This window comes from Betta splendens, chromosome 17 (assembly GCF_900634795.4).
Source record: "Betta splendens chromosome 17, fBetSpl5.4, whole genome shotgun sequence".
Taxonomy (NCBI): Eukaryota; Metazoa; Chordata; class Actinopteri; order Anabantiformes; family Osphronemidae; genus Betta; species Betta splendens.
The window spans coordinates 3,471,068-3,492,217 of NC_040897.2; the positions used below are offsets into that span (position 1 = coordinate 3,471,068).

The following is a 21,150-nucleotide window of genomic DNA, read 5'->3' on the forward strand; positions in this document are numbered from 1 at the left end:
ATCCGTGACAGAAGACAAAGAAAGGGAAACTATGTCAGAAAGTGCTGTAATTTAACATCCTTCACAGTTTTTATCAACAGGTCAAAGATTTCCTTTTAGAAGGTTCCTATGGACTGTGATGTGCCTCTTTCATTTGGTCTATGGGTGACAGACATGTATAATATGACACATGCACCAAATGTGTTAAATAACCCAAAATGTCAAGCATCATATGTTTGCCTATATCTTTTACAAAGCACAACAATGGGAGTGATTGAGTCCCTTTGTCGTGTGCCTATCTAGAGTATCATCGCTAGTTGGGACACTAAAAGTTCAGTCAATGAAAGATGAGCTAAGTGGAGCAGCAGGATAGAAGTTGGTCGCCCTAGAGCTCAACGACTGCTCCTGAACACACCATGGGGCTATTATCCTGTGACAGCAACCCTAAACCAGCTCAGATCTAGAACACAGCGTTTATTCCCATTACCTCTTCAATGCTTGGCCCTTTTGTTTGTCATCGTCAGAACTTCTGGCAAATAGAACGATCATTATTATTAAGACACTCTGTGTCACTGGTGTTGATAACAGGTAAAATGACTAAATTCAACTCTGTCTACATGACAAGTGTCCTCCATAAGGTGCATACCTTTGTTGTTGGTTTTTCTAATGAAAAAGAATGAAGAGTGGATCTAATCCCTCTCGAGACTGATTTAATGTTTTATGTTATCGTAAATCTTCATTTGGAGAGTTAAACCCGACTATCGACCTAGTCAGAGGCATGTCCATGAAATGAATGTGTGTAACTGCATCATGGGCCTCTGACGCGTCTCGACCTCCTTGAGAAACCTCCACCTAAAGGGTACTTAGGAGAGGAACACACCGAGCCACTGTCATCTGGACACTAAACAACCTGCACCCGCATGGGAAGACGTAACTCTCCAAAGCATCTCCACCAAGCAAGGCTGACTACAGCTACCAGCTACCACTCACCAAGCTGGTGCTTGGTGAGTGACGGGCTCCAGAGATGGTGAATAAAACGGTAAATCACAAAAAATTACAAAACTCTAAGAAAAATATATTTTTTTGTGACTTTATCGAATAAAAAGTCATTGTGTGCTGCTTCACTTTCGGACAAATTGCCCTGAACCTCATTTGAGCTGATGTTCCAGGAACATCTGGTTTCCACTGGTTCTACACACAGGAAGGTTTCAGTCGCCCTCTGGGCTCTGGCCTTTGGATAATATGCTAACTTAATGCTAATAGCTGTATCAGAGCTAAATCTCTGTCTACACCTACACTTTGCTGCTTGTATTTGCATATGTCAACATGTGGAAAGTACCAAGCTTTCACCTGGGCCAAGACTAAAATCTATTCATTTATTAAATGAAAACAACAAGATGCATTTTTCTTTATTGGTCTTTGACGTGTCAAGTTTCTACTCATTTCCTCAGTATCTTCACACTGTATTTCGGGTGATTCCTTATTTTTCTTTTTTTTTATTACCACACAATTTTTGAACATATCCCAGTCAACATCACTAACTGTGTGACTCTGGCCCAATGGATCATCATTGCTATTCAGGCTCCTAATTACGCCTAATCCTGATCACGCACACAGGATGCCTAAATCAACCAACATTGTGCTGACGACTGATAAGTCTGTGGCCCCTGATCTCATTAGGCTAACAGCGAGCTGCTAATGGCTTCATTATTGCCCAATGCACCCATATCTATCCACCACCAAGTTAAACCTTTTAGCACGTTACTCAGTGATCACTGCCTTGATCTGTATCTTACTGTAGTTTCATGAATCTTCATGTTGGATATTCTTGTCTTTGAGAATTTGGTCAGATATACTTAACATACTGTAGGAGTCCACCAGTAGTTGGTTGATAATTAGTAAACCTTAGGTTTTTGGGACATTAATTCTACAGTCACATTCAGTCCTGATCCCGTTTAACCCAAGTCCAATGAGTCAGGTCAGACATAAATACCTGTAAATCTTTGTTTGTCCAACCAGGTGTCAGACTCAGAAAAAGCAGTGCTGCTGTTTACTTCAGGCCAGAGTTCCTTTAAGCTCCTCTCCCATAATGCCTTCCTTCTTATTTCCTCTCCCCCGTCTCCTTCTGATATCCAGCCCGTCTCCATGCGGTCGTTGCACTTTACTTTTTAGTCTGTAATCACGTTGTTTTCATGCCATGCAACTCTGCGTATTTACCTAAGATAACCGCTGGGTTTCCCCCTCACTTTGTGGGTGACGCAGGATAATTGGTGTGTGTGTGTGTTCTGGAAGTCTGGAAGTAAGGCCATTCTGAACACGGTCTTTCACATTTGTTTTACTGATGTGGTGGTTGGGGTCATGGCTAAAATTTGCATCCTCCCATTATAGGTTTACAGTATTCACAGCTTTGTAAGATTCACCTGCCATCTTCCAAACAGATAAACCTCATGCTACACATATTTATATTGAGGTGTACATTTATTTCAAACATTTATACAGTTTTTTACAGTGTGTGATATTTTTCCATTAGAATTTGTCAGCAATGCTGTCTATTGCTGTCAGCGTTATTCTTTACATTCAGTTATTCATGTATCAGTTCAAACATTAAAGTCTCGTATCAAAGCTGTGTTTTCTTTACCCATTATCCTCAATAAGCAGGAGGAAACATGAGACACGACGACGGAGCGATTTGATCGACAAACGACTGAATGACATGTTTAGATGATAGAATGGCTTTTGAACAAACAACTGAGCAAGTTAAAGCGTCTGTTTATCTGTGCTTGCGATATATGCCTCGGCTCTATCTGACTGGAATCTTAAGTAATTGTGCTAAGAAAACACTGGAGCTGGAAGCGTCTCCTGTTTAGAAAGAAGGGAGAAACCCAGGCTCAGACTTTTTCACCTTCATCTGTGTCCCGGTTGTTGGTTTGTTGGTTGAGGTTTTGTGCGTTTTGTCTGCTTTGACCCAACTTAACCTGCTTATTTCTGTGACATTAGCCTTATCATGGATGTAAAGTCAGCCTTCCTGCCTCCTCAGCTACTGCGGCTGTAGGTGGCTGTTGCAGGGTGAAAGTAAAGGAAGTAATTGTCCAGTTTTACCTCAGGAAGCAGAGCCCATTTCCACTTGGCTCCTACACACTCCAGGAATTTGTTTTACGTAAGTCCCACATGGTAAAAATACTGGACTATAAAGGCAGTGAGCTGCAGGATGCTGCCTCTCACAAAACACAAAGGAGGCTGAGAAGAGCTCACTTAATTCAAACCAGATACAATTATTATTAGAGTTCATGCGAATTAGTTACAACATTGAATTACTTTTTCCATCTGTTTTTCACAAACAGCACATCAATGTAAGACCATTAGAGATCGTCTTCATCTTTGTAGCATCAGAAGTAAACAAATGTTGCATCTGCAGAGTTGCTGATGAAAGAAACCCCTCACACCCAAAACTTATATTTACTATTGTTGGACAAATGAAACAAATGAAGTTTTAAGAACAAAGTTTTAGAAAATTTAGAAGCAGAATTAAATTAAGCCCACACGAAGTACAAAATAAAATTAAACGTAAAATAATGCAAATGAATTTTCAAATTTAAAGTCTGTTCCATAGGCTCAAAGCTGAAGTCTCATCCTGTTTCACTGGATGCAGGATCAAGTATTAAGAAACACGCAGGCTTTTGTTGACACCGGGATCAAACGGTTGTTTCGATGGGCCTCGGGAACGAGCCGCTGCTTCACACCTTAGTGCTGAACAAGCAGGGATCATGTGCGGACCCATTAATGATGCGTGAACGCGTGTTTGCGAGGACTGGGGCGAAACTGGGGAACCGCACAATGACGCGGTGCCGTCACGACGCTTCAGGTGATGCAGCTCGGCCGGACGCACTGAAACCCCAGCGTCCTGCGCGTTCATCGTTGATGTCGCCCCCTGTCACTTGCTTAAGGAAACGTTAGGAGACGAACTGGTTGAATTCCTGCAGAGGTGAACAGCATAACACACCTTTTCACTGTGTAAAACGTGGCAGCCTGTGTTCAATAATAAGGATGAGCGATCCTATTATGAACATTTTATATAAAACTATTTGGCTTCCGTCAGAAAATAAACATGTATTCGTGCGTTTATACATGACTCATTTTATGTAGAATAGACCAAAGATTTTGATGATTTAGCATGATGCCTTCGATTATTGAGAACGAAGCATAATCTTATGATTACATGTTACCTGCGTGCCGCACCTGAACGCCACTGTTTGTTTGTTTGGCCTCGTGGGGGAGGGGCCAGCGTGTGTCTGCTCAGAAGGAGCCGAAGCTCCGCCTCCCCCGTGGGTACAGGAGCTATAATAAAAGGTCTCCGGCTTCTGTTGATTCTCATATCCTGCATCCTACAACGTTCCTGGGCCGCAAAAGCACCGAGCACGCGCTCTATGGACCAAAAGAAACGGAATCTGTCCGCGTTCACACTTTGATTGACTCGCCTCTTAAACTACGAGATCAGCATGGCTGCGTCCGCGGCACTGATGCCCGTCACCGCGTCCTTTCCAGATCTTCAAGCCAAACAGTTTGATGATGTGAGTAGAAAATGTGGAAACAAGTAGCGAGAGGCGAAGTTGACACGGCGCGGTTTTAATTTGCTCTCCTCCTTTCAGCTGTGCAAAGCGAATGAGAGTGGAAGGATCAGCGCAACAGGTGGCGCGGAGGCTCCACTCATCGAGGTGGAGTTCAGCATCGTGCAGTCTCCCGCGGTGCTTCTCAAAGACGACGACGAGCTGGGGAAGTTCCTGGACTTCGATTTCATTTTGTCCAACACCATCGAGTCGAATCTTGCGAGCGGCGGCGGCGGTGACGTTTCTCCACCCCCGCAGCTGTGCGCCTACTCCCTGCCCGAGTCTCCGGAGAGCTGCGGCGGAGGCTCTGTGCCGGACTGCAGAGAACACGCCTCCTCTCGCCTGCACGCGCACAGCTTCCACGGCGCCGCCGGCTTCACTGGCTCGAGCCCCGTCCACAGTCTCATGGCAGAGCTCCTGACGCCCGAGCTCAACTACACCATGGAGCGGTCACCTGACGGCGCGTGCAAGGAGAGGGACGGACGGGAATACACGGAGCTGCGCGCGCTCCACCCAGCGACACCTGCTCCTCATCAGGCGGCGACACCTGGACACACAATTAAGACGGAGCAGCTCGGCCAGTCCTGCATGATGGCTGCTGGACACTTTATGGGACAGCAAATGCGCTCCGTGCCTCCGACGGCGTTTACGCACCAGCCGGCTGCACTTTCAGCTGCCTTGCCGGGGTTCTCCGTTCACCACGTGCAGGAGGCGCACCGCGGACACGCACAGTGCCATTTGCTGCACATGAACTCGATAAGCGTTCAGCTCAATCCACACCTCCAGAACCAGTACGTGAACGCACCCTACCAGCACTTCGGACCCCCCAGGGCGACGCAGCTTCGCGGGCCGTACCACGTGCACAGAGAACCGGTGCTTGTTCACCACCAGCAGCGCCAGCCAGGTTCCGTGCAGGGCATGATCCTCACCCCTCCTTCGTCGCCATCTTTGCTGGAGTTCTACCCGCACGACGACATGGGGAGCGTCAAGCAGAAGCGAGGCCGCAGGACGTGGGCCCGGAAACGTGCCGCGACACACAACTGCGAATTCCCGGGCTGTGGGAAAACCTACACGAAGAGCTCCCACCTCAAAGCGCACATGAGAACACACACAGGTGAGATAAGTTAACTTGAGCCAGTTTATTAATGTCCACGCAATCACGTGACGTCCCGTCTAACCACGTTGTTTCATGTTTAGGTGAAAAGCCCTACCACTGTAACTGGGAAGGCTGCGGCTGGAAGTTCGCCCGGTCGGACGAGCTCACGCGTCACTTCCGAAAGCACACCGGGCACCGGCCGTTCCAGTGCCACCTCTGTGAGCGCGCGTTCTCCCGCTCGGATCACCTGGCTCTCCACATGAAGAGGCACATGTAGGTCCCATCGAACGCATCCACGGGTCGCCTCTGGCCGCTGGTCAGAATTCCAGATGTGCGAGCTGGCCCATTACTGCTACAGCCTGAACATGAACGAATGAATGAACGAGTGTCGGTAGCTTTGTACATAGACCTGTGCATATAGGACAAGCCTTGTCTAAATTATAGTTTGGTATTTAAGACATCTCCCTCTGCCTTTTTAAGTAAGTTATTGATTGATTGTTAGTGCCTTGGAAAGAGTGTGTGTTTGCTCCACAAAGGACTCGATGTGGGCAGGACCCCATGTACACATGTAAATAGTATTTTAGTCTTATCACCTGCGATTAGGTCACGGTTTTTACAGAGTTTGTTTTTTTTTTATTCTATTTTCTCAAGGTTTTGTAATTGAGTCGAGTTCCTACTTTTGAACAACTATGCCTATGTTTCTTTTGGTCTGTGAAGATTTGTTCCAGTCGTGTGGTGGTGCCAACAATTTCAGGTTAAAACAAGTCAGGTTTTCAATCAGGTTTTACTGCAACCTCTCAGCTCAGTGTTTAAGCAGCGTAGATATTTTTGGGACACATAATATATTTTGCTATAAAATGTTTGTTGAAAGTATGAAGAATTTCAGGGCAACCACTGGATGAGCCACTGTACTTGAAAACACCAGTCAGATGTATTCTTCTCCAAAGATGCTGTTTTATGTGCATGAGGGCTTAAAAAATAAAACTTTTATTACTTTTCCAAATAGTTGTTGACTTTCACCTTCTTACTTCACCCACTCACCTCTGAGATGTACAGTCTGTGATAATTTGATTTGTTTCTTAACCGTGCAGATAAATCCCACATGCTTTTATGATTAACATGAACCAAAACAAACCGGACTCGGAAATGGCGACGCAGAGTTGCAGTTTAGATATTTCGCGATGCCACTTGACGTCACGTGCTTGATAATGATAAAAGACGCCTAGGACCGTCACAGGTCTTAATGACTGTGGTTTGTTAAAGGCTGCCCTCTAACGTTCAGTTACATAATAACGTTTCCGACGCTAACGGGCTGTTTCCGTCAGAATAAACCCGTTGTGTAATGTTGAACAACAAACCCTTTCAGCTGTTTTATGTTTGAATCAGTTTACTACAGACTCTACAAGGGCTTTACAAAAGGCAAAATGAAATGACAGCGATTCAGCACCTGAGGTGTTTGCCTGAGATGAATTAGATTTAATGAACTCCCACATCCACATTATACAATTTTCTTTCTCATTATAATTAATTAATTTCTTTTAAACTTTTCCTATTAAATAATGCTCAAATACATAACGTTTTGAAATAAAACATTTTCAGGGAAAGTGGAAACTGGCATTTGTTATTTATGCCATTCAGCCAGCACTTTTACATTTAGAAATAACACTATCTAAACATCCAACATCCAAGGCAGAGGCTCCTCACTACTTCTGCTCCTAAGACCAGACAGTTTAGGTCCAAATGTTGCTCAAAGACAGTTGGGCAGCAGATAAAACAATAAACACCAAACTTTTGCAGTCTGGAGATACTAGACTGAAAAAGCCTCATGTGGACTTCACTGAAACCGACTTAACTGCAAAAGTTTAAACTCAACATTATGAGCATTAATAAAAGTAAGTCTGGTGGTAATTGTGATTAACATATCAATTAAATGTTACATTTAATTTAAAATAAATCTGCCTTTGTGCAGCTGAGTCAGGTCTAAATTAACCCTAGATAAGTGTTTAATCACAGGCAACAGAATAAATCTCCATAGCAACTAGACTGGGCTTAACCAATGCTGCTTCTGTGCAACCAAGTCAAGGATAAATTCAGCCTCACCGTTAGTGCTAAAATTATTATTGAAAATAAAACATGTAAAACACATTTCCATTCGTACAGTCACTAAGGAGCACAATATTCTTTTACATGGCTTTGACCTGTTGCCAGATAAAGACGAACATATTAATGAACAAATCTAATTACTGTATCACAGTATAGGTTCAATAAATACGGTCATTTGCAGTATAAAAAGGCAAATCTGTCCATAGTCCATGTTTATGTTTTCACTTATCTCCACCGAGCCTGATAGTTGTTCCTTTTTGTCCAGTTTGACAAACATGCAACAGAATCATCCAGGAGTTTGGCAGAAAAGGTCAAGCCAGGATGTTTCACTGATCCTGGATGGAGAATCTGCAGTTTAGTGTAGACACAAACTGAAGCTCAAATGACTCAATATCAAGACCACAGGCGCAGCCTGAAGCCGTTCACGACTCTATTTGATGAAGCGTATAATGGGGCAACTGGGTGACGGGCGTCGTTATTCAGGACACACCTCCGACCACTTGGGCATATCAGGTAGCAGCAGACGCAGTAGATTGTGTGTCTACACTCAGGTCTGGTGAGAGAGATTAAAGCACAGAAACACAGGCTCTGAACTGAATAAAACCTATATTCACAATATCTGTTTCTACTTTTTTAATTAATTAAAGTATAATTTATTATTATAAAAACCAGGCTGAAGCAAGAAGGGCCTGGGTTCGATTCCCAGAGCGGACTAGGTCCCTTTCTTTGTGGAGTTTGCATGTTCTCCCTGGGTTCTCCGGCTTCCTCCTACGGTCCAAAAACATCAACCACATTCATTGGTCTTAGGAGTGAGTGTGTGTGAAAATGTGTGTATAAATTATTGTCTGTCTGTGTGTGTTGCCCTGCGATGGACTGGTGACCTGTCCGGGCTGTACCCTGCCTTTCGCCCATAGATAGACTAAGCAATAGAAAATGGATGATGAAGCTTATATAAGCGACTGTAGGCCAATAAGTTTCACATTCAATTCCAAAAAGTAAATCCTTTCATCTTGAAGTTGCTGATGTGTTGGAGCTGATTCCAGCGACGACCGACAGATGGCCAGTCAGCGTTTAAACAACTACCATACTGCTCATTCACAGTAAAATAGCAGAGCACACAGGTAATATACATATTACCTGTGTATAATACATATGCTGTAACAGACTGCTCATGTTTTGTGCCAGGAAGTCGTCTGAAGCCTTCGTGTCTGCTTCCTGCTGTCTGTGATTCCTCTCCTCCTCCACTAGATGTCCTCGCTGCTTCAGGTTTATTAGTCAGGCTCTTTGCATCCACCTGTTCGTCTCCTAACGTTCTCTCATCATTGGTAGCTTGTGTGCCATACTCAGATTTCACCACATTCACCATTTCACCATTGTTCTTTTAATCTCCTTAAATTACACTTACTGGTTTGGATTCATCACACCAAACAAATGTGTGGTGGAGCTACTGTACTACCAGTCGTTTGGCACCATTATTAAATTGAACTGTAAATTCAGGTTAAGACCTATACAGTGTGTGAATTGTTTTTTTGTTGTCACATCAGTTCTATTTTCTCAGATTTACGCAATAAAGAGGCATCGGCAGTTGCAAAATATGCCGCAAAATATGTTCCGCAAAATATGCTCCCCAGTGTCTCATGTGCAGGTCACTGGTCCTCCATCAGGACCCAAAGTTAAAACGGGAAAGAATGTTTAAGAAGAAAACACTGGACTCAATCTCTAAGTTTCTTCAGTGGCGGCTGGTCTGAATTTTCCTTCTTTCATGAACAAAAAGAATAATTTATCATCGTCCAACAACAAGAACAGTCTAAAGTTTCTTCTTTTGATGATGAAATAGTTAAACCACTGAGCTAACCCCTAATAAATGTGGAAAGAGCTTAATTTGCATGTGACCTCGAACAGCTGCTTGGGGTCAGATGTTAGTTACCTGGAGGCGGATCTAAAGGTGGAAAAGGACAAACAGTGGCTCAGTTCTCCAGTTCTTCACTGACTGGCTGTGGCAGCTGGTTTGCATAGTGGGAGCCCACTATGCAAACCAGCTGCCATTTAAAAGCTGTAGTGGATGTTTTGTTTTTCGATAAAGAGGTGGATGAGAGAGATGTCTTTCTGTGTAATTTATTAAAAAATGAGCAAAGTAAAACTAATGGGCAAAGCAATCAAAACACTGATGTGCACAATCAATATCCCTATAGTCCTCAAGTCATTTCCTGCCTTTTGTCCCTCTCTCTGGCAGGGCTGAACGTCTCTCTCGTCCAATCAAATTGTATGTTACCACGTCATCTCTGTCACTGTGTGGAGATGCCTACATTCTACCACCTGTATCACCTGTGTCTTGCTATCAGAGCGAAGGAGCAGTACTGTTAAGAGACGAACAGAAAGAACTCCTCGTCCTTGGTTTTAGGGAGTCAGATACAGTAGGAGCCAGTTTCAGGAAGTGCCAGGCAGAGACAACTATGAGTCATACTCAGTCTAAGATACATAACCCTGATGTACTGTATGACGAACAAAATTAAATGAATTGCTCACATAACATGTCATCTGAACATAACAAGACACAAACTGTATGAAAACAGTACAGCATAAGAAAGGAACAACTTTTCTGTTACAGTTTTCAGACAGGTATTACGTTGCTCCACAGCTCAGTAGGCTGAGACTGTGCAGGAGACCTTTGGTCGTCCCGGCAACAATAGTAAACAAGCAGCGTCTCAAGCTGCAAATCCTCACGCACTTTCTGACATCAGTGGGACAGAACGTGATAGTGGTTATTTAATGGGCTGATGATGTTAGATAATGAGCACACGTAGCAGCTCAGCCGTCAGCCACAAAGAGACACGGACTGGCTGGATTTCTGCCATATGTTACTGAACCTGCTGGAGCAGGTGCGTAAGCACCAGATAGATTTTTATAGGCGTATAGGCGCAACTAGAAGCAGTGTGAGCAGCGACCTGGTTACCGGTGTGGTGGTTCAGAGCATACGCCATCCTGTTTACGTAGATGAACCGCTAGTCCAGTGCTTGTATTTGTGCCCTCTACTCCTATTAAAACCTGTTTCTTGCTCCTCAACTGCGCCTCACTGGTTCCGTTCCGTACGGTTCAGAAAATGAATGACTGCTATGAAAGCAGTGAACAGCTGTGTTATTTATTTCTAGGATTTATCAAGGCCGACTCTTAACAAAACACAACCTGCTCAGTGTCCAGGTTTAGGATTATTTAAATCTAATGATGAATTATTTTCTCTGATATTGGCATGGAACGTTTCAATACCCAAATGGCCCACACACATCTACCTTCTGCCCACTTGCAGATTGTCCACAGGTTGTGGAGCCGTCCGGTCTAAACTGTCACTTCTGTTCACAAATCTGCAGGCATAAATTAGACAAGTCCTCTGAGCAGAGAATAACAGTTAGGAAATGGCATTCAGTGTGAACGTAGAGAAGCACAGATGGTGAAACGTTGGTTTATGTGGAAAAGGTTTGTTTCTCTCACTGGCAACAACAAACACTGCTACAGTTACAATATGTGAACAGGAGCAGCATTCAGCATATGGCATCTCTGAAGTCATGGCAAAGAATCTGTGCAGCATCAAGTCTGGGTATTTGTAAAACTGTACATTTGAGGGACTTGCTAATTATAAGTGTTCCTTGCAGCCGTATTTACCTGATTCCAGGCTTTTGACTGGAGACGGAGGAACATCCTCCCTGACCTGGGTGTCCTGGGGCCACGTGTACGGGTCCATGACCTTCAGCTACATGTCTTTTGGGTGAAAGTGAAAACAGCATCTGAGCTGCTGGATCTGCTGGTGGAGGAGGACGCATATCAGAATCTGAAGGTTCAGGGCCTGAAGGTTTGAATTCCATGTCTATGACATCTTTGCCTCACATGTTCTGGAGATGCTGTTGGGTGGTGAAAGGAATACTCCACTGAGGAACAGAAGTAGAAGACTCCACCATTCAAGCTGAGGTCTCTGCATGGTGGCTGGGATGTCCTCAGACCTGGAGTCTCTGTTGAGAGGCTCTGCTTGACAAACTGCAGCATCACGTGAGTGAATCTTTGTTCAGTGCTCATCTTTCTGGGAGGAGATCTGAGCTTATTCTGTCTAATAGCATTCTACTAGTTTGTTTGTTTGAAATGACATTTATCTATGACGGCACACACATTTAAAAGTCAGTAAAAAGCCTGTTGATTTCAGTTTAATGAGTCATCATAAACAATGGTTGTCTTTAATTTTGTAAAGCTGTAAATACCTGGAAAAACTGTGGACGTCACTTCACTTACAAAATGACTGTTTCTTGTCCGCGCGTTCCCGTGAGCTGAGTCAGATACTAAAGCGTCATCTGACAGATACAACAATGAGACACACCTTAAGATCATTTGAGAAAAATGTAGGCGTTGTCAGGACATAAAGTCAACCTAAAAAAATACAATTGTACAAAAAATTCTCTAGATTAAGGCATACAATGAAAACTACATTAATCACAGCTTCTGAAAAATGCAGAGGTTTTTGTTCAAAACGTTGGAACTCGTGTCAGAGGATCTGAGAGCTGATCATACAGTGAAGAGATGTCAGATGAAAGACTGCCAAGGAAAACACCTTTAAAATAAATAAAGCAAATTCCAGCCAAATAATATGTTAAAAATGGGTTTAAAGTATATTTAAGTAGTACATTTCCAGTTGTTTGTGTTGCCTACAAAGCAGTGTCAAATACAAAACTCTATTAGTGGTTTAAATGGGGTCTGACTGAGAGATGGACATTGAATAACCGTATAGTGGTCACATTCACAATAAATAAGACGGTGCACTGTTCCACCACAGCACTGATCTGCAACACTTCGACCGCCACCGAACCTTTCCTCCCTCCTCTCAACCCTGCCCAGATGTGACCACCGCCACGCCGTCGTGCGCAACTCCTCCTCCTCCTCCCGTTTCCATAACAGCTCCCCAACCTGATCGGTCCAAACGCCAAGGTAAACGAGCATCTGCATGCAGCCTCCATCCATTTCTGATCCCATCTATCTAGAACACCTGAAGCCTCGCGTCGACTCGCCCACTGCCACTTACTACAACAGGCACATCTGACTGCGCTGCACGCCCATCAACCACACGCGCAGACACGCGTAAAGGTGTTTGCGTGGAATCGCTCCGCCACGCCGTTAGGTTCTAACAAAGGCACGAGCAGGCGGCGAGCACGTGCATCCATCCAGCATGAAGATATGAGACCGGTCGGGACATCTCTCCATCACAAGTCTGCTGTGTGTCTTGTCCCGAGTGTGTGTGACGCCCAGGTTCGTTTTTTTTGGCGATGGTAAATGTAAATGGATGTAAATGTGGCAGGCTTTAATTGTAGCGCGTCATTAAGAAGCAGCTGATCATTTGTCCTGAGGTCTACAGTATATACCCACATTGTGTGTGTGTGTGTATGTGTGTGTGTGTGTGTAATCACACAGGGAGCCTCGCGTGCTGGCGAGAAGGGGGCGGGGCCAAGGGCGGAGTCAAAAGACCGGTTACTTCGTAACTATGAAGGTGATGCAACCTCGGCTGATATTGGCGGAAAAACCCATATTTGTACAGTAGCCGCGTCCGTCGGGAGAAAGTCCAAACGCACGGTAAGACAGCGCCTCGAGGGAGGCACGCACGCGCTGCCTCCAAATTGGGGGTTTCTAATTTTCTGGTTTCAACAGTTGTTTCCAGAATAAAACGCGACGTCCGGGTTTACATCAGCTCAAATGAGCAACTGCTGGTTATAGCACGTAGAAACATTGAAGCCCGTTTGAGTGTAGTGACATAAAGTGTGAGATATTAATGAGTTAGAATGTGTTTCGTGCTTTTATCAAAGAGACAAACACGTGGCTTCTCCCCCTTCCTCTTGTTGTGAGTCAGGAAGAATCGGCGGTGTGACGGACAGGAGCTATTTCCGTCTTTAAGTACACATTTAAAAATCCTTTTTTTCACATTATTATTATTATTTTATTACGTTATTATTTCAGAGTTAAATATTTCATTAGTATTTCATGATATGTGACCATAAAATCTCTTCTGCAGCGGCTTTAAAGTCGAGCTGTGTTATGAATGTGAACTATAGCGTCATATTGTCACCGCGTTTGAGATGATGCTACGCTGGATGCGAATAAAACAAGTGCGCAGAAGCCGAGCTCCAAAGTTTTACCGCTGATAGTAACGCAAGTAAAACCATACCGAAACCAACAAAAACATTAGTTAGTTAAAAGCAATTTAATTACACACAAGACATATTTAGGTTAAAACGAGTTTCGGTTAATTAATAGTAATAAGTACACAGAAAGCAATTATTAAGTGTACTCATACTACGTTAAATAAGCTTGTTTAAGTATAATTCACTTTGGTCGGTTTTTATTAGTGTGATTAGGAGTATTTGAGCTAAGCACCACTGCTGGTTCTCATTATGCTTTCACTTTTATATTACTTGTTGGTAGAAAAAGAAACCTGTTGTGAGAAGGAGGCTGCCTGCTGTGGTGCAGGGATCTCAGTATAATCATCAGAAAGCTCAGACACATTGAGTTCATATAGCCTCGATGAGACGCTCCTCAGAGTGGCCGGGGGCGCTCGGCTGTGGTTAAACACAGTCAGTGTGAATCCATACTGCTGCTACAGCTGATCAGCTGTTTGCCTGCGTCATGCTGAGCATCAGGCTGCTGTTACCTTCAGCCTGGTCGCACTCTGAGCGCTTCGCCTTGCTGCCCCTCCAGCCTCACTCTTTTGCTCACTTTCTCTTCTTATCAGTGTTCTTTCTTGCAACAGAACATTGCTGTTTTTAGCCAGCTCTGATAAACCAAGCCCACCCCACCTCGCAGCACAAACAGCTCACTAGTGGGAATAATTAGACCTGAACAAAGCTAAAAGCAGAGTGAATGTTGGATTAGTCAGGTGAACGGAACCTGTTACCAATGAAGGTTCTTTTTTTCACATTTGTTGACTAAATTCTTTAACATCTTGTTTTTCAAGCTGATTATAAATAGTAGTAGTTAATAACAGACAACATTACTGTAGCTTTGTTCTCAATACAACCAATGACTAAAACCAATTGTGAATGTTAGACAGTTGTCAGGTGTCCCAGACCCGATCAAGAGAAAAAAACATCGGTGTGGTCTGAAAACATATTTGACTTTTCCACTGCTGTGAACTGTGTTTGTACAAGGTATTTCCTACATAACAACGTTCCTGGAACCTGCATCAGGCAAGCTTTCACAGTAGGCTTGCAAATATGTCATTGTTGATTTTGTTAAGAGTTCGTCCAGACGTGTCTGGACATCTGGAATGCCCAAACACTGAGGGGCTGGAGGGGCCAAGAGAGATGGGGTTTAAGTGATGCGCCTATAACAGAGTTGTGACACAGTTGTGTTTAAATTACAGGTAGTTCATAGCCTCGAATGACTGAATAAACAAGATGCTGGTCAGGAGACGCAGGAGGACGTGACTAACCGGTTTTCTGTGGTTTGACCACTAGGGGGCCCCATAGCACAGTTAAGGTGATCTATTTTGTATTTACTGAGAACTTGCGTCGTTGAATATAAGTAAGTTTTGCACAGTGTTAGTAAAAGTGTTGGCTGATCTGACCAAGATAATCTGCCTCTCACCTGTGACACAGCAGGACACACAGTCAATCACTATTCATTTGGCCTTCAATTCTACAAGACTAACATCGCTGGGTCCCTAAAACTAAGAGTCCTCCCAGCTGTCATGTATGTACCCCACGTTTTAACAACAGGAGTCAAACATGCATGTTTTTACACGGTATTAGATAAAAACAAAATAGTTTGTTGAAGCTTATTAGCAAAATGAATTTAAAAAATGGTTATGAATTTTATAATCACTGTCAACATGACAGTGTTAAATAATCTATTAATTTTAACATTACTTAAATTAAATTAAATTTTAACTTAATAGCATTCTTCCTAGTATTTAGTTGAAGTCATTTCATTGTATATAGTCTTTGTTTTCATGTTTTGATATTGATGCTTGAGATTACAGTTAAATTAGATAAGATAAGAAAGCCTTTAATAGTCCCGCAGTGGGGAAATGACTTCTCACAACAGCAGTACAGGTATTTGAGAATACAGCTACAGAACAGTTTGTGTTGGCACAGTACAAAGCAGTACAGTAAAGTTGGAGTGAGTATGAGGTCATTGCAGGGTTATTGCACAGTAATGGGTATAAGATTTGTACCGGTAACAATATACATGATTGTTCACAGATTTACACAAATATTGTGCAGAGCAGGTTGCTATATAAACCACTGATGCAGTGGGTGAGTGACTGTAGTGGGACGTGGTCAACAGTTCTGATTGTACAGTCTGACAGCAGCAGGTAGGAAGGATCTACGATATCTCTCCTTCACACAGCGAGGGTGGATCAGTCTGCTACTGAAGCTGCTCCAGAGCAGACAGTGAGTCCTCCAGTGGGTGAGAGTCCTGGTCCATGATGGATGTCAGTTTAGCCAGGACCCTTCTCTCACCCACCTGCACCGTGTCCAGAGTGCAGCCCAGGACAAAGCTGGACCTCTTGATGATCCTGTCCAGTCTCTTCCTGTCCCTCACTGTGATGCTGCTTCAGCAGACCACACGTACAGGATGGCTGATGCCACCACAGAGTCATAGAAGGTCTTCAGGAGCGGTCCCTCACTCCAAAAGACCGCAGTCTCCTCAGCAGGTAGAGTCTGCTCTGACCCTTCCTGTAGAGTGCATCCGTGTTATGAGTCCAGTCCAGTTTATTGTTCAGATGCACTCCCAGGTACTTGTAAGAGTCCACTCTCTCAATGTCCATTCCCTGGATGTGCATCGGTGGGATGACAGCAGGCTGCCGTCTGCGGAAATCCACCACCATCTCCTTCGTTTTCCTTCAATTAATCAGGAGGTGGTTCCGCTGGCACCAGTCCACAAAGTTCTGAGTGAGTCCTCTGTACTCTGCATCATCATCATCGGTGATCAGTCCGACGATCGCAGAGTCATCAGAGAACCTCTGCAGAACACAGCTGTCCGTGTTGTGTCTGAAGTCTGACGTGTAGAGGGTCTGACTAGTCTTTAAAGTAAGAAAACATTTAATATTTTACTCAAAATAAATTTGGTCTTGAAGGAGTCACAGCTTTTTTTTAACAATTTATAGTTTGTGTGTTGGTTTGTTATAGTATAATAGTAGTGTTTATTAGAAACATGGTTTATTCTACACAGGTTTGTCATTACATTTTGCTTGTTCATGGTGAATTTACTGTGGCCATATGCCTCCTCACACGTCTGTATAAAAGCTACTAAAGCAGCTTCAGGGACTTGGTGCTCATCCCTAATTTAAGCCACCTAGAGACCTGCCTGTGTACAAATGCGGTGACATGACCTCATGTTATCTTATGGCATATGATACTACCGACCTGTTTCCTTCTTTTTTTGTGTTCTGCTTCACTTGGCTTCACGTGCTTGAAGCATGATGTCAGTTATTCATATTAGTATTTATTAGTATTTTTTCAATTTAAGGTGTTTTTGCTGCCACATTTACTGCTATGGAGTATTTGTTTATTATTTCTAAGTCACGTAGCAGCAGAAAATATAATTTAGATTGAACAGTTTAAAAGATTCAGATTTGTGCACTTTATATCAAAATCCAGTACCTACTTTTTTCCAACGCTATTGTGTTATTGTAAATGATCTCAACTCCATGTGTAGAATGCAGGTTCTATAAACTGACTGTCTGAGATGAGTTAGTTCATCCTCAAAGTGAGAATTGACTGTACATGTTTATGTGTTAGGAGAGAAAAGCTTTGCTGCCATGACAGACTGAGCTTGGGCCCCATTCATGCTGCTGCATATTGACATTGCTGATAATAGACGGCTATGCAAGCCCAACAATATGCTGCACTGTAAACATACAGTGTTGCGTGTTGTGTGTTGTGGCAACCCAAGATGCATCACTGCCGAGACTGAGTGCAAATTCTCAAAAAACATCTGTGTGCACATGCTTTTTCTTGTGTGGCAAGTTATTGAACATTATTTCTATATAATAGCTAAATCAGCCACATAAATATGGGGGACAATAGTTCTATAAATGTATTATTATTATTTATTATTATTATTATTATTATTATTATTATTATTATTATTATTATTATTATTATTATTATTATTATTATTATTGCTGGACTTTTACCAAACAACTCCACAATTATCTGTTCAGAGGACGTTGTTCCAGATGTCTGGTGGTTTGTTTAGTTCAGTAGAAGCCCAGTGTAGAGTGTCTAGACGGTAGCAGCAGCTCAGCCAAATGACATATAATAGACTCTGAAAACATAAGGAAAACAACTGTTCCGATAAAGCTGGATGGCGGCGGCATTAAGCTGCGGGGGACAGGGCCACTGCTTAGAACTGAGGAATGGAAGAATGCGGCCTTAAAAGAGACCTGCTGAGATTGGCTCACCTTTCAGCACAACAATGACCTGAAGCGTACAGCCAAGACAAGGCTGAAGTGGATTCAGGACAAGTCTGTGATTGTCCTTGAATGGCCCACAAAGCCCACACTGAAACCCAACAGAACATCTTTGGAGAGGCCTGAAGATGGCAGTCCACACGTGGATCTCATCCAATCTGACACAGCGTCCGAGCATCTGCCAGAAAGAATGGGATGAACTGCCCAAATCCAAGCCTGGAGAGCTTTAGCCAGAAGACTGGAGGCTTCTCCACCAGGCTCTGCCACAGGAGTTCTATAAAACATCAATAAATGTGCCCGTTGATCATTATTGATTACTTGGAGGGGGGTCCTTCTGCAGACAACCATACGGTCCAGTCCACAACCCATATCTGTTTTTAAGCAGCTTCATCTCAGCAGTATGTTACAGTGATGAAAAAATAAAATTTAACTCCTCTGACAACACAACTTTAGCAGTAATTGATCTGATGTCAACACAGTTTCATTCAGGGTTCTTATTTGGGGTCTGTTTCTCCGTTGCTTGGACCTGGGAACACTCGAAGGGATGCGTCAGGTCTGGATAAGTTGCCTGAGCTTCTCACCGCCCCTTCTCCTTGGACTGTCTCTGCCCCGGCTTTGTGACACATTATTAGAGTCAGCCAGTGGGACGGAGGCTTGATTACAGGCTTTAGTCCTTATACTGTAGATGTTCAAGGCCCAATTGTAAACTCACATTTGTTTTCCTCTTCTTTTTATATGGGCAGAGTACGGAGGATGTCCCCGGGCACTGGTTGCGGTGTCATTCTGAATGGAGCCTATATTTGGTCTCCTTTTGCGTGGATGCTTTTAGTAGCAGGGTTTCTATTTAGTTTGCAAATGATGCTGAAGATTAAAGTCAAATGTGGGAATTTGCATCAAACATAATTCAGCGACTTATCAGCATTTTTTTTTACCAAAAACAACAGGAACGAATTCCTCACCTTGGTTTGATGCTGTTTGGCCAACAATCACTGTGAAGCCAATGTGAAGTTTGTTAAGTCGAACACGACACTGGCACATTTGACCCAATCAAAGACATTTTCTGCCCATTTCTCTGCGTCCTGTTTTCGAGTGCTTCTTTCTCGGCTTGGCTCTTGTACCACACTAGTCAATTGGCAGTTTAAACGTCGTCCTAACAGTTAATCTCCTCACACAAAAGCCCACTTTGTTATGGCAGCTGCTTTGCTACAAAATGCAAATCTGTTACTACATGTTTTCTAAGATTCCTCCTTCTTAAATGTTCTGTTCAGGTTCTGCTTTCACCTGATGGCGTCAGAACCGCTGCGACACAAACCGCCGCTGTTTGCTTTGAAGCAGGTCATACACAAAAGAAAAGGGCTAAGGAATTGTTTTGAATGTGACCAAGGCGACAAGTAACTAAAAAGTGTTGCCTTGCCTCCCCCCTCTCCCCTGAATCCTCTCCTCCCTCCACCCCTCTCTGCCTGTCACATGTTCTTTTCACAGCATAGAAAAGTTTCTGGATTAGGGCAGAATTAACACAAAGCAGCGACGCCACTCAAGCTACACTCGCAAAATAACTGAGAAAAGGCAAGACTCGGGGCCCGAGACGGAGCGAGCGCCACGGCGGGGTGAAGACACTCGAGTGAGGAGAACGTCTGATAGCACGAGGCGAAGGAGTCCATCCCAGTGAGAGAGGGAGAGAGAGAGAGGAAGCGACGCAGCAGAGGCAGCGCGCCGGCAGCAGAGGCAGGGGAGCTTCGACAACGACGTCCTCAAGGATGGAGGAGAAGCAGTTTGCTGGGATCCTGGTGAGTTTTCCCTTTGTTCAGTGAACGCACACAGTCACACACAGTGATACTAACAAAGGTGAATACACACTCATGCTGATGATGCTCCTGCTGAAGCACATGGCTGCTCGTAACTCGCCAGCACGCTGCTAGTTTGTCTGTCTATTGTTACTGGGGCTTCACCTCGCTGTCAGTCACTCAGGAGCTTTCATGAAAGTGCAGTTTGGGTGGTAGTTGTGTTACAGTGTGTTGGTGTGTCTGGACGGCAGACCGGCCTTACACCAAGACCCTTCACTGGATTCATTTCATTGTACTGGTCTGATTTTGTGCCAGTTTGTTTTGGTTGGTGGTGACTGGTCCATGAGGTAACTGTGCCACTGCTGGGCCTCGGCTCTAGGTGAAGCTTTAAATAGAGGTTTAGCATCATTGGTAGTCAGCTCATCCTCTCTCTCTCGCTCTCTCTCTCTCTCTCCCTGTCTTCAGTCCGAGCCCTTCAGTCTGTCTTAAGGATCCAGATAAACATGAAGTCTCTAGTGACATTTCCACTTGTTTGAAGCTTCACCTCTTCCCCTGGTGACATTTCTTTCTTTTGAGTCCATGTCCATGTTAAGATGTGCAGGCGCTGTCTGAACTTGGGAGACGGGCGTTATCGGCCTCTCCTGCCCTTTTGCAGGCGCTTGGAGGACGGGAGATTTGGTTTTCAGAATGTTTTGTCTCGTCACCTCTTTGCCAACCTACATCCTCTGGAGCTCCAGTGTTTCATGGCTTCAGACGCTGTTATCTGTGGCGCTTAAAAGTCATTTTGTAGGATGAGAGTTATCTTTGCTTTGTTTTGGATATGTTTGTTTTTAGATCTGTGTTTATGCTGTAACTCATTTTTAGGGCGAAAGCATTTTAAATGTGAGTCTTTGTTTAAGACAGTTGTTTCAAGCAAAATGGCACTGCAGCAATTTCTACCTTTATTCAGCAAAAGTTACCAAAAGTCCAACAACAATGAACTATTTAAAACGAAATGTTGGCATCAATGCATTATTAGTCACATACTGTAGGATAAGACCATCTGTCTTTGTGTGTATTACTATTATTCTGTAAACGTTTGCTCACTTCTAGTAAATGATTTAACTCATTCATTTTGAAATAAGCTGTTAGCAAAATGCA

At 43.7% G+C, this 21,150-nt stretch overlaps 2 protein-coding genes and 1 long non-coding RNA gene across 3 annotated transcripts in view; 2 read left to right on the forward strand and 1 right to left on the reverse strand.

Annotated features, from left to right (window-relative positions):
• Positions 1–1,462: 1,462 nt before the first annotated feature.
• Positions 1,463–4,342, reverse strand: LOC129603271 (uncharacterized). The gene is made up of 2 exons (XR_008693020.1): positions 4,203–4,342; positions 1,463–3,953 (listed from the first exon to the last, which is right to left on the reverse strand). It is a non-coding gene; the product is annotated as an uncharacterized LOC129603271 (long non-coding RNA).
• klf17 (Kruppel-like factor 17) lies at positions 4,328–6,682 on the forward strand. The gene is made up of 3 exons (XM_029132551.3): positions 4,328–4,547; positions 4,626–5,697; positions 5,781–6,682. Exons 1-3 carry the CDS (start codon positions 4,476–4,478, stop codon positions 5,954–5,956), a joined length of 1,320 nt encoding a protein of 439 aa, XP_028988384.1. The 5' UTR covers positions 4,328–4,475; the 3' UTR covers positions 5,957–6,682.
• Positions 6,683–13,260: 6,578 nt separating this feature from the next.
• Positions 13,261–21,150, forward strand: part of slc6a9 (solute carrier family 6 member 9) — a 41,549-nt gene continuing 33,659 nt past the window's right edge. The window contains exons 1-3 of the mRNA XM_029131577.3: positions 13,261–13,386; positions 19,495–19,561; positions 19,709–20,013. Of these exons, the coding sequence (XP_028987410.1) occupies positions 19,984–20,013 (30 nt within the window). The 5' untranslated portion in view covers positions 13,261–13,386; positions 19,495–19,561; positions 19,709–19,983. The remainder of the gene's footprint in view (positions 13,387–19,494; positions 19,562–19,708; positions 20,014–21,150) is intronic.

Bases quoted from the DNA above. Each gene is read 5' to 3' on its own strand.
- klf17 (XM_029132551.3), top strand. From the start codon at position 4,476: ATGGCTGCGTCCGCGGCACTGATGCCCGTCACCGCGTCCTTTCCAGAT. The intron at 4,548-4,625 runs GTGAGTAGAAAA...TCCTCCTTTCAG, and splicing joins AAGCCAAACAGTTTGATGAT to CTGTGCAAAGCGAATGAGAG. The intron at 5,698-5,780 runs GTGAGATAAGTT...TTTCATGTTTAG, and splicing joins GCACATGAGAACACACACAG to GTGAAAAGCCCTACCACTGT.